Here is a 15,839-nt window from a genome sequence, read left to right on the forward strand (position 1 = left end):
ATCCATTTTCTACCGCTTGTCCCTATTTTTTGGGGTCGCGGGAGCCTATCTCAACTGCACTCCGGCGGAAGGCAGAGTAAACCCTGGACAAGTCGCCATATCGCAGGGCCAACACAGATAGACAGACAACATTCACACACTAGGGTCAATTTAGTGTTGCCAATCAACCTATCCCCAGGTGCATGTTTTTGGGGGTGGGAGGAAGCCGGAGTGCCCGTAGGGAACCCACGCATTCACGGGGAGACATGCAAACTCCACACAGAAAGATCCCAAGCCCGGGATTGAACCCAGGACTACTCAGGACCTTCGTATTGTGAGGCAGATGCAATAACCCCTTTCTCCACTGTGCAGCCCCATACATACTTGCCAACCCTCCCGGATTTTCCGGGAGACAGCCGAAATTCAGCGCCTCTCCCGAAAACCGCCTGGAAGAAATGTTTCCCTGAAAATCTCCCGAAATTCAGTGGAACTGGAGGTCACGCCCCTTCCAGCTCCATGCGGACCTGATAAGGACAGCCTGTTTTCACGTGCGCTTTCCCACTATATAAACAGCTTGCCTGCCCAATCACGTTACAACATCTACAGATTTTAATAAAAAAAAAATGCTCACACAAGGAGACGAAGCAGAAGAACGAGGATGTCACAGCCATGGCGACGCCGTCTGTAATAGAGTTGCCTGTTGTCTGTTGCCATCGCCTGGTGAATGTTGGCTATAGCGTTATGAGGTTGCTTTTTGATTGGCCAACGATTTATGTGGTGTTGCGCACCTGACGACTCTCACCAGCACGCAAAAATTGCAGAAGAAAGGTTACTCAAATAGTGAAAGGTAAGTGTTGTTGTTTTATTTTAGTAACCAGCAAGCACAGTACAGTTAGTAGAACATTTGATAGGTGCCGTCTGAAATTCAACTATTTCTTTTATTTATATATATAATTAAATAAATACATATAGCTAGAATTCACTGAAAGTCATGTATTTCAAACATATATATATATATATATATATATATATATATATATATATATATATATATGAATTACGCGAGTTGGTGAATTTTAGATCTAAATATATTCCTCCCCTCTTAACCACGCCCCCCACCCCCTCCCTCCTGAAATCGGAGGTCTCAAGGTTGGCAAGTATGGAGCCAGATCTAATAATATTAGCAGTAAATGTTGATGGGACGGCTTCACGGTGGCAGAGGGGTTAGTGCGTCTGCCTCACAATACGAAGGTTCTGCAGTCCTGGGTTCAAATCCAGGCTCGGGATCTTTCTGTGTGGAGTTTGCATATTCTCCCCGTGAATGCGTGGGTTCCCTCCGGGTACTCCGGCTTCCTCCCACTTCCAAAGACATGCACCTGGGGATAGGTTGATTGGCAACACTAAATTGGCCCTAGTGTGTGAATGTGAGTGTGAATGTTGTCTGTCTATCTGTGTTGGCCCTGCGATGAGGTGGCGACTTGTCCAGGGTGTACCCCGCCTTCCGCCCGATTGTAGCTGAGATAGGCGCCAGCGCCCCCCGCGACCCCAGAAGGGAATAAGCGGTAGAAAATGGATGGATGGATGTTGAAGGGACGTTCTCATCATGACCACAGAGGGCGCTGTCCTTCAAACAGAAGTGGCAAAAGCAGGAAGGGGTCAAAGTTCACGTGCAGGCACTGTGTCGTCACTGTCTCAGTTTGACCACTAAGTGACGCTAAAGACGCCCCGGACGCGGACGTGTCCTAAAAAGAAGTTACTTCTGCGCTGACGTCAGACAAACAGGAGTTTCCTAATGTCACGTCATTCGGCTCACGTGCGTGAATGTGTGTGCGCGTGCGCGAGCGTGGGGCCGTTTGTTTCGGTTTCGTGCGCGCCAGTGAGGACGACGGCGAGGACGAGCGCAGCCGATGAAGAGCACCTCCTGTCAGGTAAAACACATTTAAAAGTCATCAATTGTTTGTTTTGTAGACAGAAATGTGGCTGCCAAATAGTGGGAGACATCCATGTCATGTTACAGCGCGCCGCAGTGGCAGAGTGACCGTGCGCAACCCGAGAGTCCCTGGTTCAAATCCTACCTAGAACCAACCTCGTCACGTCCGTTGTGTCCTGAGCTAGTAACTTCACCCTTGCTCCCGATGGGTGCTGGTTAGCGCCTTCCATGGCAGCTCCCTCCATCAGTGTGTGAATGTGGAAGTAATGTCAAAGCGCTTTGAGTACCTTGAAGGTAGAAAATCGCTATACAAGTACAACCCATTTAGTATTTACCATGAGTGAAGCAGGTGCTGCCAAATGGTGAGACTGCGTGCATGATCCTAATTAACGTTGTATTCTTGAATTGTCTTTCCAGACAGTCCAAAGTACAAACATTTTACAACCTCACTTTATTTTGCATGGTTGTCACAATCATATGAACAAAAATGTCAACATAACAGTCATACAAGAAATACATGTGCACATAATATCAAAGTGCAGGGCTCAAAGATCCTCTATATCAGTGGTTCTCAAATGGGGGTACGCATACCCCTGGGGGTACTTGAAGGTATGCCAAGGGCTACGTGAGATTTTTTTTGAATATTCTAAAAAATAGCAAGAATTCAAAATTCCTTTATAAATATATTTATTGAATACTATTTCAACAAAATATGAAAGTTCAGAAAATGTGAAAAAAAATTCAACAATGCAATAATCAGGGTTGACAGCTGGATTTTTTGTGGACATGTTCCATAAAAATTGATGTTAAAAATGTCTTTTTTTGTAAAGAAATGTTTAGAATTAAGTTCATGAATCCAGATGGATCTCTATTACAATCCCCAAAGAGGGCACTTTAGTGAAGTGAAGTGAATTATATTCATATAGCGCTTATGATTACTTGTATGTGTAGAAATCTTTATTTATAATTGAATCACTTGTTTATTTTTCAACAAGTTTTTAGTTATTTTTATATATTTTTTTCTAAATAGTTCAAGAAAGACCACTACAAATGAGCAATATTTTATACAATTTAATAAATTAGAAACTGATGACATAGTGCCGCATTTTACCTCTTTATCTCTTTTTTTCTACCAAAAAATGCTTTGCGCTGATTAGGGGGTACTTGAATTAAAAAAAATGTTCACAGGGGGTACATCACTGAAAAAAGGTTGAGAACCACTGCTCTATATGACAGTACCACTTTGTGGTGTTTTTAAGCACAAATGCCAAAAATGCCTTTCAAAATTGTTGATATGACAACAACACTCTTTGACAACAACACACAACACTCACTTTATGACAAACCTTGCCTTGATGACAACACTCGCTTTGATGACAACACTTGCTTTATGACGACGACAACACTTGCTTTATGACGACAACAACACTTGCCTTGATGAAAACAACACTCCCCGTTATGACAACACTCGCTGCTATGACAACACTTGCTTTATGACAACAACACTCGCCTTGATGACAACAACATTCGCCTTTATGACAACAGTCAGTTTATGACAACAACCGCTGTTATGACAACAACACTCGCTTATTCGTCCTTATGACAACAACACACGCCGTTATGACAACACTCGCTTTGTTCACTCGCTTTATGACAACAACAATCGCTTTGTGACAACACCCATCTTTATGACAACAACACTCGGCTAGATGACGCCATTATGACAACACTTGCCGTTATGACAACACTCGCTTTATGACAACACTCGCTCTATGACAACAACATTTGTCTTCATGACAAGAACTGTTATGACAACACTCGCTTTATGACAACAACACTCGCTTTAAGACAACAACATTTGTCTTTATGACAACAACACTTGCCTTGATGACGACAACACTGGCCTTGACGACGACAACACTGGCCTTGATGACACGCCATTATGACACTTGCCGTTATAACAACACTCGCTTTATGACAATAACACTCGATTTATGACAACAACATTTGTCTTTCTGACTACACTTGCCTTGGTGACGACAACACTGGCCTTGATGACGACAACACTGGCCTTGATGACGACAACACCGGGCTTGATGACGACAACACTGGCCTTGATGACAACAAACACTCGGCTTGATGACACGCCATTATGACACTTGCCGTTATGACAACACTCGCTTTATGACAATAACACTCGATTTATGACAACAACATTTGTCTTTCTGACTACACTTGCCTTGGTGACGACAACACTGGCCTTGATGACGACAACACCGGGCTTGATGACGACAACACTGGCCCTGATAACGACAACACTAACATTGATGACATAAACAATCAGTTATGACAACAACACTTGCTTTATGACAACAACATTCGTCTTTATGACGACAACACTTGCCTTGATGACGACAACACCGGCCCTGATAAGGACAACACTAACCTTGATGACAAAAACACTCAGTTATGATAACAACACTCACCTTTATGACAACACTTGTGTTTTGACAACACACCTTGATGACAACAACACTCGCCTTGACAACAACACCCGCCTTGATGACAACAACACTCGTCTTTTTGATTACTTACACTCGCCGTTATGACAACACTCACCTTGATGACAACAACACTCGCCTTTGTGCTCACAGTGTGGCTAGCTGTTGCAAAATAGTGAGAGCGGTTCAAGTCACAGGTGAGATAGCGGAGTCAAAGATGCTGCCACATTGTGAGACAGGTGCGTTGGTCACATGACGTCAGCATGTAGGAAGTGATTCGACAAGCATCTCGCTAAAATGTCCGGGACGTCAACATCAGAAATGACAAGAATGTCAACAACTTGTCACTCTGGTGCCACTTTTCGCCGTCCTTTGCTAAAGCCACGCACGTCCCCTCATCTTGTGTGTGTGCGTGCGCGCTTTTTAGCATGCTAGCCACTTTGTCACAGAATGTTCTGACATTCCATGAAGAGGTGCAGCTTCTTCACTTTCACTGAAGCGACCCTGTGGGGCTCCCACAAGCCCTAGCCGTCGTCAAGGAGAAGTCTCCAGCACACAAAGTCCTGCTTTTGAAAGTTTGGACGGGTTAGCTTAAGAAGCTAAAAGTGTTAGCATGTGCCCTGCAGGCGACCCTTCACCCTGAAGCTAAAGTTAAATTACCAAAGATTGTCACACACACACTAGGTGTGGTGAAATTTGTCCTCTGCATTTGACCCATCCCTTTGATCACCCCCTGGGAAGTGAGGGGAGCAGTGGGCAGCAGCCCGGGAATCACCTTATGCTGATATAACTCCCAATTCCAACCATTGATGTTGAGTGCCAAGCAGGGAGGTAATGGGTCCCATTTTTTTATAGTCTTTGGTATGACTCGGCCGGGGTTTGAACTCACAACCTACAGATCTCAGGGCGGACACTCTAACCACTAGGCCACTGAGTAGGTGAGTAGCAGAGAAGCAAGCACCACCCGCCAGCTTGATGTCGTGGACGTAAGGAATCGCTTGCCAACATGTCCTGACAAGTGTAGCTAGGGGGCGGAGCCAGCAGAGGAAACCTGAAAAACCAGCGTGAAGGGGGGAGTGTAGGGGGCGGAGCTAGAGCGTGTCAGTGCTGAAGCAGCACTTAAGGGTGCAGTTTGAGGTCGACACTGAAGGTCTTCAACAGAAACTGATGTGCGGCCACTTCCTGTCTTGATTTGTCACCCCCTCTTCTGCAGACCCTTGCCCCTGACCCTGCCGCAGAGAGCATCAAAAGCCGACTTCCTGTTGAGCCCCCGAGGCGCGGATCAGCTGACCAAAGCAGGAAGCAAGCAGGAAACTGCAGCCCAGAGGATCATGGGACGTGTGGCCACGGGCCCCGAGGCAAAAGGTCAATGAGTAGCTCCAGCCTGCTGCGAGGCCGCCGCTTCTACTGCCGGGAATGGGCCCTGGACAAGCTGCGGCGCTGCCTCGACGCTCGCTCCGTGCCAGGTCAGCCCCCAGGACTGCTGGTGATGGGGGGCCCCGGTGCCGGCAAGACCGCCCTGTGCACCGAGGCGGTGTGGCCCGCCTCCAAAGCCGGACGGGCCGCAGGCCTGGCGCCGCGATGCCTGGCCTGGCATTTCTGCCAGCGGGAGTCACAGGGGAGCACGGTGGTGTGGCGCTTCGTGCTCAGCCTGGTGGAGCAGTTAAGGGCGTCATCGCTGCTACCGCAGGAATACAGCAGCCGCCTCGACGAGCCGCTGGCAGCGTCCTCGCTGGACCCCCTCAGCTGCCAGAGGGCTCCCGATGACACCTTTCAGAGGTTGGTGTGATGATGTCATCGCCCATTGACATAGCTAAGTGGCCACTTGATTAGGGACCCCAACATAGATACAGCATAACCAGGAAAATGCTTGTTACCTGCTTGCATTTGGCGGCATTAGTGTGTGTGTGTGTACTTGTGTGTTTTCATCATCACACTTTCATGTTGTTGACTCCCACACAAACCTGAAGAGGACTCAGGGTGCTGACCTTGCGACCTCTTGACCTGGTGACACACAAACACACTCACAACAGGACCACGCTGCTGTTTTTAACAAACGAGTGCAAAAACAGTAGTCAAAGATCTTCTGTATGACAAGAGCACTGCGTTTTTTAAAGGACCAACTGCAAACATGCTCATCATAGATCCTTTATATGCTCGCTCTCACTCTCACACACAACATGAGTGCTTCTTGAAATCTAAGTAAGCAGATAGAAAGTTAGGATGTGTGTGTGAGACGTGGGCGGGGCGGGACGTTTCCAGAGTTCCAGTAGGTTGAGTCACCGTTGCAAAGGTGTGTGTCCGCTTTTCCGAAAAGTATTGTTAGCCCGTCTTATATGGAAATGTTGTGACACTTAATAATTGTATGAGAGCTTGGACAAGATTACTTAATTTGTATGTTCCCAGTGTACAGTGGGGCAAAAAAGTATTTAGTCAGCCACCGATTGTGCAAGTTCTCCCACTTAAAATGATGAAAGAGGTCTGTAATTTTCATTGGGACGGCGTGGCGCAGTGGCCGTGTGCAACCCGAGTGTCACTGGTTCAAATCCCACCTAGAACCAACCTCGTCACGTCCGTTGTGTCCTGAGCAAGACACTTCACCCTTGCTCCTGATGGGTGCTGGTTGGCGCCTTGCATGGCAGCTCCCTCCATCAGTGTGTGAATGTGTGTGTGAATGGGTAAATGTGGAAGTAGTGTCAAAGCGCTTTGAGTACCTTGAAGGTAGAAAAGCGCTATACAAGTACAACCCATTTATCATAGGTACAATTCAACTGTGAGAGACAGAATGCGAAAAAAGAATCCAGGAATTCACATTGTAGGAATTTTAAAGAATTTATTTGTAAATTATGGTGGAAAATAAGTATTCGGTCAACCATTCAAAGCTCTCACTGATGGAAGGAAGTTTTGGCTCAAAATCTCACGATACATGGCCCCATTCATTTTCTTTCCTTAACACAGATCATTCGTCCTGTCCCCTTAGCAGAAAAACAGCCCAAAGCATGATGTTTCCACCCCCATGCTTCACAGTAGGTGTGGTGTTCTTGGAATGCAACTCAGTATTCTTCTTCCTCCAAACACAACAAGTTGAGTTTATACCAAAATGGATACATGGATGATACAGCAGAGGATTTTGAGAATGTACTTTGGTCAGATGAAACCAAAATAGAACTTTTTGGTTTTTGATGAAAATTACAGACCTCTGTCACCATTTTAAGTGGGAGAACTTGCACAATCGGTGGCTGACTAAATACTTTTTTGCCCCACTGTACATAGGTAGCTCATGCTTAAAAATCTATAACAGGTCCACTATCAGTGACATTGTCTCAATACAAACCCCGTTTCCATGTGAATTGGGAAATTGTGTTGGATGTAAATATAAACGGAATACAATGATTTGCAAATCCTTTTCAACCCATATTTAGTTGAATATGCTACAAAGACAACATATTTGATGTTCAAACTGATAAACATTTTTTTTTTTTTGCAAATAATCATTAACTTTAGAATTTGATGCCAGCAACACGTGGCAATGAAGTTGGGATAGTTGGCAATAAGTACTGATAAAGTTGAGGAATGCTCATCAAACACTTATTTGGAAGATCCCACAGGTGTGCAGGCTAATTGGAAACAGGTGGGGGCCATGATTGGGTATAATAACTGCTTCCCAAAAAAGGCTCAGTCTTTCACAAGAAAGGATGGGGCGAGGTACACCCCTTTGTCCACAACTGTGTGAGCAAATAGTCAAACAGTTTAAGAACAACGTTTCTCAAAGTGCAATTGCAAGAAATGTAGGGATTTTAACATCTACGGTCTGTAATAACATCAAAAGGTTCAGAGATTCTGGAGAAATCACTCCACGTAAGCGGCACGGCCGGAAACTAACATTGAATGACCGTGACCTTTAATCCCTCAGACGGCACTGTATCAACAACCGACATCAATCTCTAAGTAGGAAGTAGGAAGGACAGAGCAGGCTGTACTTCCTCAGGAGACTGCACTCTTTCAACATCTGCAAAAAACTCCTGTGGATGTACTACCAGTCTGTGGTTGCCAGTGTTCTGTTCTACATGGTAGTGTGCTGGGGGGGCAGTACATCTGAGAAGGACAGCTCCAGACTTGAGAAACTGATCAGGCGGGCCGGTTCTACAATGGGAATGAAATTGGACACACTGGTGACGGGGGCAGATAAGAAGACTGTTGACAAACTAGTGAGCATCCTGGATGATGCCAGTCACCCTCTGCATAGTGTTATCAGTAGCCAGAGGAGCCTGTTCAGTGCTAGACTGCTTCATCCCAAGTGCAGGACTAATAGACTCAAAAACTCCTTTGTCCCACACACCATTAGACTGTACAACTCCTCGCTGGGGCGGGGGGCGGGGGGTACTAGGATGACAGGGGATGCAAAACAATAACAGTGCAATACGTTTTCATAACGTGGTCACTACTGCCTACTTTGTCTTGTTATATTCTTATTTTATTGTTATATTTGTATTCCCATTGTTGCTTTTTAGTTTTTATTATTGTAATATTTCTCTATTTTGTTTCCATTTAAACCCTCATGATTTACTTTTTACTTTTATTTAAATTGATCTCAACACTGTACACTGCTGCTGGAATTTTAATTTTCCTGAAGGAACTCTCCTGAACGAATCAATAAAGTACTATCTATCTATCTATCTATCCATCTATCTAAAGGATATCACCACATGGACTCAGGAACACTTCAGAAAACCACTGTCACTAAATACAGTTCGTCGCAACATCTGTAAGTGCAAGTTAAATCTGTACTATGCAAAGCGAAAGCCATTTATCAACAACATCCAGAAACCCCGCCGGCTTCTCTGGGCTCGAAATCATCTAAGATGGACTGATGCAAAGTGGAAAAGTGTTTTGTGGTCTGACGAGTCCACATTTCAAATTGCTTTTGGAAATATTCGACATTGTGTCATCAGGACCAAAGGGGAAGCGAACCATCCATACTATTATCGATGCAAAGTTCAAAAACCAGCTTCTGTGATGGTATGGGGGTGCATTAGTCCCCAAGGCATGGGTAACTTAAAGGCCTACTGAAACCCACTACTACCGACCACGCAGTCTGATAGTTTATACATCAATGATGAAATCTTAACATTGCAACACTTGCCTATACGGCCGGGTTAGTTTACTAAATTGCAATTTTAAATTTCACGCGAAATATCCTGCTGAAAACGTCTCGGTATGATGACGCTTACGTGTGACGTCACGGATTGTAGAGGATATTTTGTTCCGGCATCACGGCTAGCTATTAATAGCCTGTTTTCATCGCAAAATTCCACAGTATTCTGGACATCTGTGTTGGTTAATCTTTTGCAATTTGTTCAATGAACAATGGAGATATCAAAGAAGCAAGCTGTAGGTGGGAAGCGGTGTATTGCGGCCGGCTTTAGCAACACAAACACAGCCGGTGTTTCATTGTTTACATTCCCAAAAGATGACAGTCAAACTTTACTATGGAACAGAGATGTCAAGCGAACACAGTTGGATTGGAAAACACACACATACTCACACACGTATTATGTGTATTAATAAAAAACATTTTACAATTCTGTATTCTGAAGGCGATCTATGTCGTGTGCTACTCCAGCATCAATATCAGCAGCGTCCTCCTGACCGTCAGCGTCGGGTTCAAAGCGGTATGGCTCTATCTCTTGTTGCGGTTGGGCCTGGCCAAGTGGTCCTGCCACTCCCACGGCTGCCACGGCGCCTATCACAGCATCTTCCCTGTGTGAATCGCTGCCACTGCCCTCTTTTCCTTTTTTTTGGTCCTTCACTCTCACTTTCTTCATCCACAAATCTTTCATCCTCGCTCAAATTAATGAGGAAATCGTCGCTTTCTCGGTCCGAATCGCTCTTGCTGCTAGTGGCCATGATCGTAAACAATGTTCAGATGTGAGGATCTTCACAACCCGTGATGTCACACGCACATCGTCTGCTACTTCCGGTACAGGCAAGGCTTTTTTATCAGCACCAAAAGTTGCGAACTTTATCGTCGATGTTCTCTACTAAATCCTTTCAACAAAAATATGGCAATATCGCAAAATGATCAAGTATGACACATAGAATGGACCTGCTATCCCCGTTTAAATAAGAAAATCGCATTGCAGTAGGCCTATACACATCTGTGAAGGCACCATTAATGCTGAAAGGTACATATAGGTTTTGGAACAACATATGCTGCCATCTAAGCGCCGTCTTTTTCATGGACGCCCCTGCTTATTTCAGCATGACAATGCCAAGCCATATTCAGCACGTTACAACAGCGTGGCTTCGTAAAAAAAGAGTGTGGGTACTTTCCTGGCCCGCCTGCAGTCCAGACATGTCTCCCATCGAAAATGTGTGGCGCATTATGAAGCGTAAAATACGACAGCGGAGACCCCGGACTGTTGAAAGACTGAAGCTCTACATAAAACAAGAATGGGAAAGAATTCCACTTTCCAAGCTTCAACATTTAGTTTTCTTCAGTTCCCTAACGTTTGAGTGTTGTTAAAAGAAAAGGTGATGTAACACAGTGGTGAACATGCCCTTTCCCAACTACTTTGGCACGTGTTGCAGCCATGAATTTCTAAGTTAATTATTATTTGCAAAAAAAAATATATAGTTTATGAGTTTGAACATCAAATATCTTGTCTTTGTAGTGCATTCAATTGAATATGGGTTGAAAAGGATTTGCAAATCATTGTATTCCGTTTATATTTACATCTAACACAATTTCCTAACTCATATAGAAACAGGGTTTGTACATTTGTACTTGTGGGTAACTTGAACCCCCCTCGTGTTTATAAATATATATTTTATTTTACTCACCCACATCCGGTTTCCGGTCCACAGAGCAGTCTTGGACCCCCTGCTGGCCCTTCCGCCGCCCGCACAGACGCTGATGGTTCTGGTGGACTCCCTGGATGTGGGCTACCAGGGAGGCCGAGCAGGCGGGAAGAGCCGCTCCATTGCAGAGCTCCTGGCGGCCCATCAGCACCTGCTGCCAAGCTGGCTCCTTCTGGTCTGCTCGGTGCGGCGCCACAACAAGACCATGTGCAAGATGTTCCCAAGTAAGAGGACTCAGTCGGCATTGGTCCTTGTAAAAACCATGTGATGCTTTAAAAGTCTATTTTGTCTGCCAGGTTTTCGAAAGCTGTGCCTGGATGATTTGCGGAGGCCCGACCCAGTACATGATGTGCAGCAGTACATCCTGTGCCGCTTGGACAGCGAGGCGGCACTACGCCGTCAGCTGACCCCAGACACGGCGGACATGTTAAATCTGCTTCACATCAAAAGTGGGGGCTGCTTCCTGTTCTTGGAGCGGGTACTAGATGGTGTGGCTGCAGCTCTCGTGGGTCTCCGCGAGATTCGGGACATTCCAGGAACCTTGAACGGTCTTTACCTGTGGCTGTGCCAAAGACTCTTCCCCAGAGGGCTCTTCAGCTATGTCAAGTCCCTTCTTAATGTCATCCTTGCCGCCCCCACGCCCCTTACGCCTCAGCAGCTGTTCACAGCGCTGTGGACCCACGACAACCTGCTCAGTGTGCAGGAGTTCCAGAACAAACTACAAACTCTTTCCCCTCTCCTCATTGATGGTCCCGGAGGGACCAAACTACTTTTCCATGGCAGCTTTGCTGAGTGGCTGACGGATGTCAAGTACTGCACGCAGAAGTATCTTTGCAGCCGAGCCGAGGGTCACAGTATGCTCGCCATGGTTCTGACGCTCCAGGGACCCCTTTTGGACATGGAGGAGACCGTCCAGCTCGGTACACATTTAGTTTGCTCTGGTCATCATCAGGATGACCCTTCCCTTTTAGCACTGTGGATGATCTGGGCTGGCGTGCCTGCCCTAAGCAGCACCAGCAGCACCGCCCTCGCCACATCATTAACTCAAGCGCCCTTTCCGACTCAGCAAAAAGTTTTTCAACTTTTAAAAAAGAGTGGACTGGTTTCTGCAGCCAGTCTACCTAACGCAGACTCAAGTCCGGGAGGGAATTGTGCGTGTGAAGAAACACATAACATGCAGCGAAAACTTGTGAAGGAACGTGGGCTGTCTGTTAACAAGCTCAATTCTGTAGACGGACAGACCTTGCTTGCTACTGGGGCCCTCGAAGGGTCTGCTAATGTGGTCCAGTTGCTGCTGACGCGTGGAGCTGATCCACTCCTTAGTGACAACCAGGGCCAAACGGCACTGACGTTGGCCTCCAGGCAGGGTCACATCAGTGTGCTACATGTGCTGCTGGACTGGGCACGGGTCCAGGATGCGGGGACGGTCATGAAAATGATGGAGCACGCAGACAATGACGGTTGGACGGCCCTGCGGTCTGCAGCCTGGGGGGGACACAGCCAGGCTATCAGGCTTCTTCTGGACGCGGGCGCAGAAGTGGACGGCTGTGATGCAGAGGGCCGCACCGCCCTCAGGGCAGCGGCCTGGGGGGGTCACGAAGAGACGGTTCTCATCTTGCTGGACCGCGGGGCTCTGGTGAACAAGGCGGACCGCAAAGGTCGAACTCCCCTCATTGCTGCTGCCTACATGGGACATCACGAGGCGGTGGAGGTGCTGTTGGACCACAACGCAGAAGTCGACTTGCCTGATGGAGACGGGCGCACTGCTCTGTCGGTCGCTGCCCTCTGTGTCCCTACAGCAGCAGGGGTCAAAGGTTACTGCCAGGTAGCAAATCTCCTACTGGAGCGTGGAGCAGAACCTGGACACCGAGACCACGACGGAATGACGCCCCTGCTCCTTGCAGCCTACGAGGGCCATGAGGACATAGTTGAACTGCTGCTGGACGCTGGCGCGGATGTCGATGAGACTGCTGGCCCCGTTGGAAGCACCCCCGCAGCAGCAGCTGTTACGCCCCTGCTCGCAGCTGCGGCAATGGGCCACATGAAGACAGTGTCACGGCTCCTTTTCTGGGGTGCAGCCGTGGACGCCATCGATTACGAAGGCAGGACAGCGCTCAGCCTAGCAGCTGCGCGAGGAAGCACAGATGTTGTTCGCGCTCTCCTCGAACGAGGCCTTGACGAGAACCACAAGGACGACCTAGGCTGGACCCCACTTCACGCCGCAGCCTGTGAAGGCCATCGAGCTGTGTGTGCTGCGCTAACTCAGCAAGGCAGCATGGCAAGAGTAGGCGAGATGGACATCGAAGGCCGCACGGCACTTATCCTGGCAGCTCAGGAAGGACACCTGAGTGCTGTCAAGTTATTGTTGGACAGACGCTCGCCAGTTGACCACAGGGCATATGATGGACATTCTGCCTTGAGTGCCACCCTCCTGGAGGGCCACGCAGAGGTGGCTGAGCTTCTAATGCGGCGAGGAGCTGACACCGATGTTCGTGATGCAGAAGGACGACCTCTACTGTACCTTCTGGTGTTGGAAGATCGGCTTGACATGGCCACTCTGCTCATAGAAAAAGGAGGGGTGCCCATGGAATCCAGAGACTCCGAGGGTCGGACAGCCGTGCATGTGGCCTCCTGGCAAGGAAATGTGGACATGGTGGTCTTGCTCCTAAAGCATGGGGCCAACCCCAATGCACAGGACAAAGAGGGAAGGCCGCCATTGCATTCTGTGGCTTGGACAGGAAACTCAGAAGTGGGGCACCATCTTTTGGCCAAGAGTGGCATCAACATAGACCTTGCTTGCAACCAGGGGGCGACAGCTCTGAGCATCGCAGCCCAGCAAGGACACGCAAACATTGTCTCGATACTTCTGGAACGAGGTGCCAACCCTGACCATGTGGACCAATATGGACGCACTCCCATGAAAGTGGCAGGGAAGCATGGACATATGCACGTGGTCTCCCTTTTACAGCGCTTTGGAGCCAAACCATGCCAAGGTTTTTTGCCAAAAACTCGTATAGTTTCTCCTGCTAAAGCCAACAAGATTTCCACCTCAAACATTTCAGGCCATGATGGAACTGAAGCGGCTACCTCCTCCTCCTCGCCGTCTTCTTCAGGCTCCACTGCAGAGCACTTCCACTCCACTCACAGCTCCCAAACGTCCTCAACAGGACACTCCATGGCCACCACACAGACGGTCCCGGCCGACAGTCTCAGTTTCATCCAGCAGATCCAGCAGCACTCGCTACCCCGGAGCCGCAGCCGTCCCTCCACACTCCCTGCGCCAGGAGGTTCAGTCACAGGCAGCAACCGGAGACTTCCCAAAGGCAGCCCCCCACTGACCCTCTGCACCGTGACTGCCATGATCCACAACTGTGAGCAGCCTTCAAATGACTCATCTAATGGACTGGACTATCAAGATAGAATGAACCAACTGAACTTAAGCCAAACGACAAGTGCTAAAACAGGCAACAACGCCCCTGTGGGATTCTCATCCAGGATCTACGGCCCCCACCACAAGGAAGCCTGGGATCCTCCACCCAAACGCAACACTCGGTCAAGCGCTCACTTTAGCTTTAGTCCAGTGACGCCCTCTAATGCCTCACCAGGGGGCGTGGTTTCTATGAAAACCTCAGACCCCCAGTTGAACCTCAAACAGGCCATCAAGCTACAGTTTGAGGGTCCCACCAGCGCGGCCTTTTACAAGCGAGAAACCCCCCTGTAAATGACCCTGGATCAGGTCACGCTAGCTAATGCTGATAAAGACAAAACAAAGTCCATGACAGGTTGTTGAATTAATTCAGGGAAAGGCTATTTGCCAATTAAACAATTGTATTATTGTTTGAGACAGAAGTGTGTTTTTGAGCAGGGCTCCAAAACACACAAACACAAAGGTCTTATTTTGTCGTCACACTTGTAGTGTTACTGTTTTTCTAATTTATTTTATGGAGCCTAGTGTGCCAGTAACTGCTGAATACTGTTATTAAAACAATAATCATGCAGTGAAAACCGTACTGTAAATGTTGCCTTTTGTGGACTGTGTCCTACTTGTTTGTAATATTTTCACACGAATAAAACTATGCAAATTATAAGTCAGTAATAAACACATTGTTGAATGAAACCATGCACCTGTTCATATTTGTGATACTTTTGATATACCAAAAATGCTAAAAAAAAAATGTTAAAAAAAAGATCCTCTCTGTGCTAAGCCACTGATTCTCAATCTGTGCTACGCGCGCTTCTGCTAAAGATTTAATTAAATATTCAAACACAGTGTTACTGTTCAAAATGTTACATACAGCATATTGGTAAAAGAAAACATCCAATTTGTTTTTAATGAGTGTTTAGGCCGACTTCGCTACTGTATTTTAATGTGGTCATTATGGTGGTACTTAATGAATACTTAGACCTCGTTCACCACTGTATTTTATTTTTGTCATTAGGGTGGTACATAATGAATATTTATTTCTACTACACTACTGTATTTTAATGTTATGCTGGTACTTAATGAATACTTAGGTCTACTACACTACTGCACATTAATGTTGTCATTATGGTGGTACTTTATGAAT

At 47.0% G+C, this 15,839-nt stretch overlaps 1 protein-coding gene across 1 annotated transcript; it reads left to right on the forward strand.

Moving 5' to 3' along the window:
- The first annotated feature begins 1,695 nt into the window (after positions 1-1,695).
- ankrd50l (ankyrin repeat domain 50-like) lies at positions 1,696-15,388 on the forward strand. Its single transcript, XM_061879421.1, has 4 exons — positions 1,696-1,907; positions 5,624-6,189; positions 11,278-11,495; positions 11,568-15,388. Exons 1-4 carry the CDS (start codon positions 1,887-1,889, stop codon positions 14,990-14,992), a joined length of 4,230 nt encoding a protein of 1,409 aa, XP_061735405.1. The 5' UTR covers positions 1,696-1,886; the 3' UTR covers positions 14,993-15,388.
- The last annotated feature ends 451 nt before the right edge of the window (positions 15,389-15,839 follow it).

This window comes from Nerophis ophidion, linkage group LG19 (assembly GCF_033978795.1).
Source record: "Nerophis ophidion isolate RoL-2023_Sa linkage group LG19, RoL_Noph_v1.0, whole genome shotgun sequence".
Lineage (NCBI taxonomy): Eukaryota > Metazoa > Chordata > Actinopteri > Syngnathiformes > Syngnathidae > Nerophis > Nerophis ophidion.

Coding starts and splice junctions, on each gene's coding strand:
- ankrd50l (XM_061879421.1), top strand. CDS start 1,887: ATGAAGAGCACCTCCTGTCAG. Junction 6,190..11,277: donor CCCGATGACACCTTTCAGAG/GTTGGTGTGATG, acceptor TCCGGTCCACAG/AGCAGTCTTGGACCCCCTGC. Junction 11,496..11,567: donor CATGTGCAAGATGTTCCCAA/GTAAGAGGACTC, acceptor TTTGTCTGCCAG/GTTTTCGAAAGCTGTGCCTG.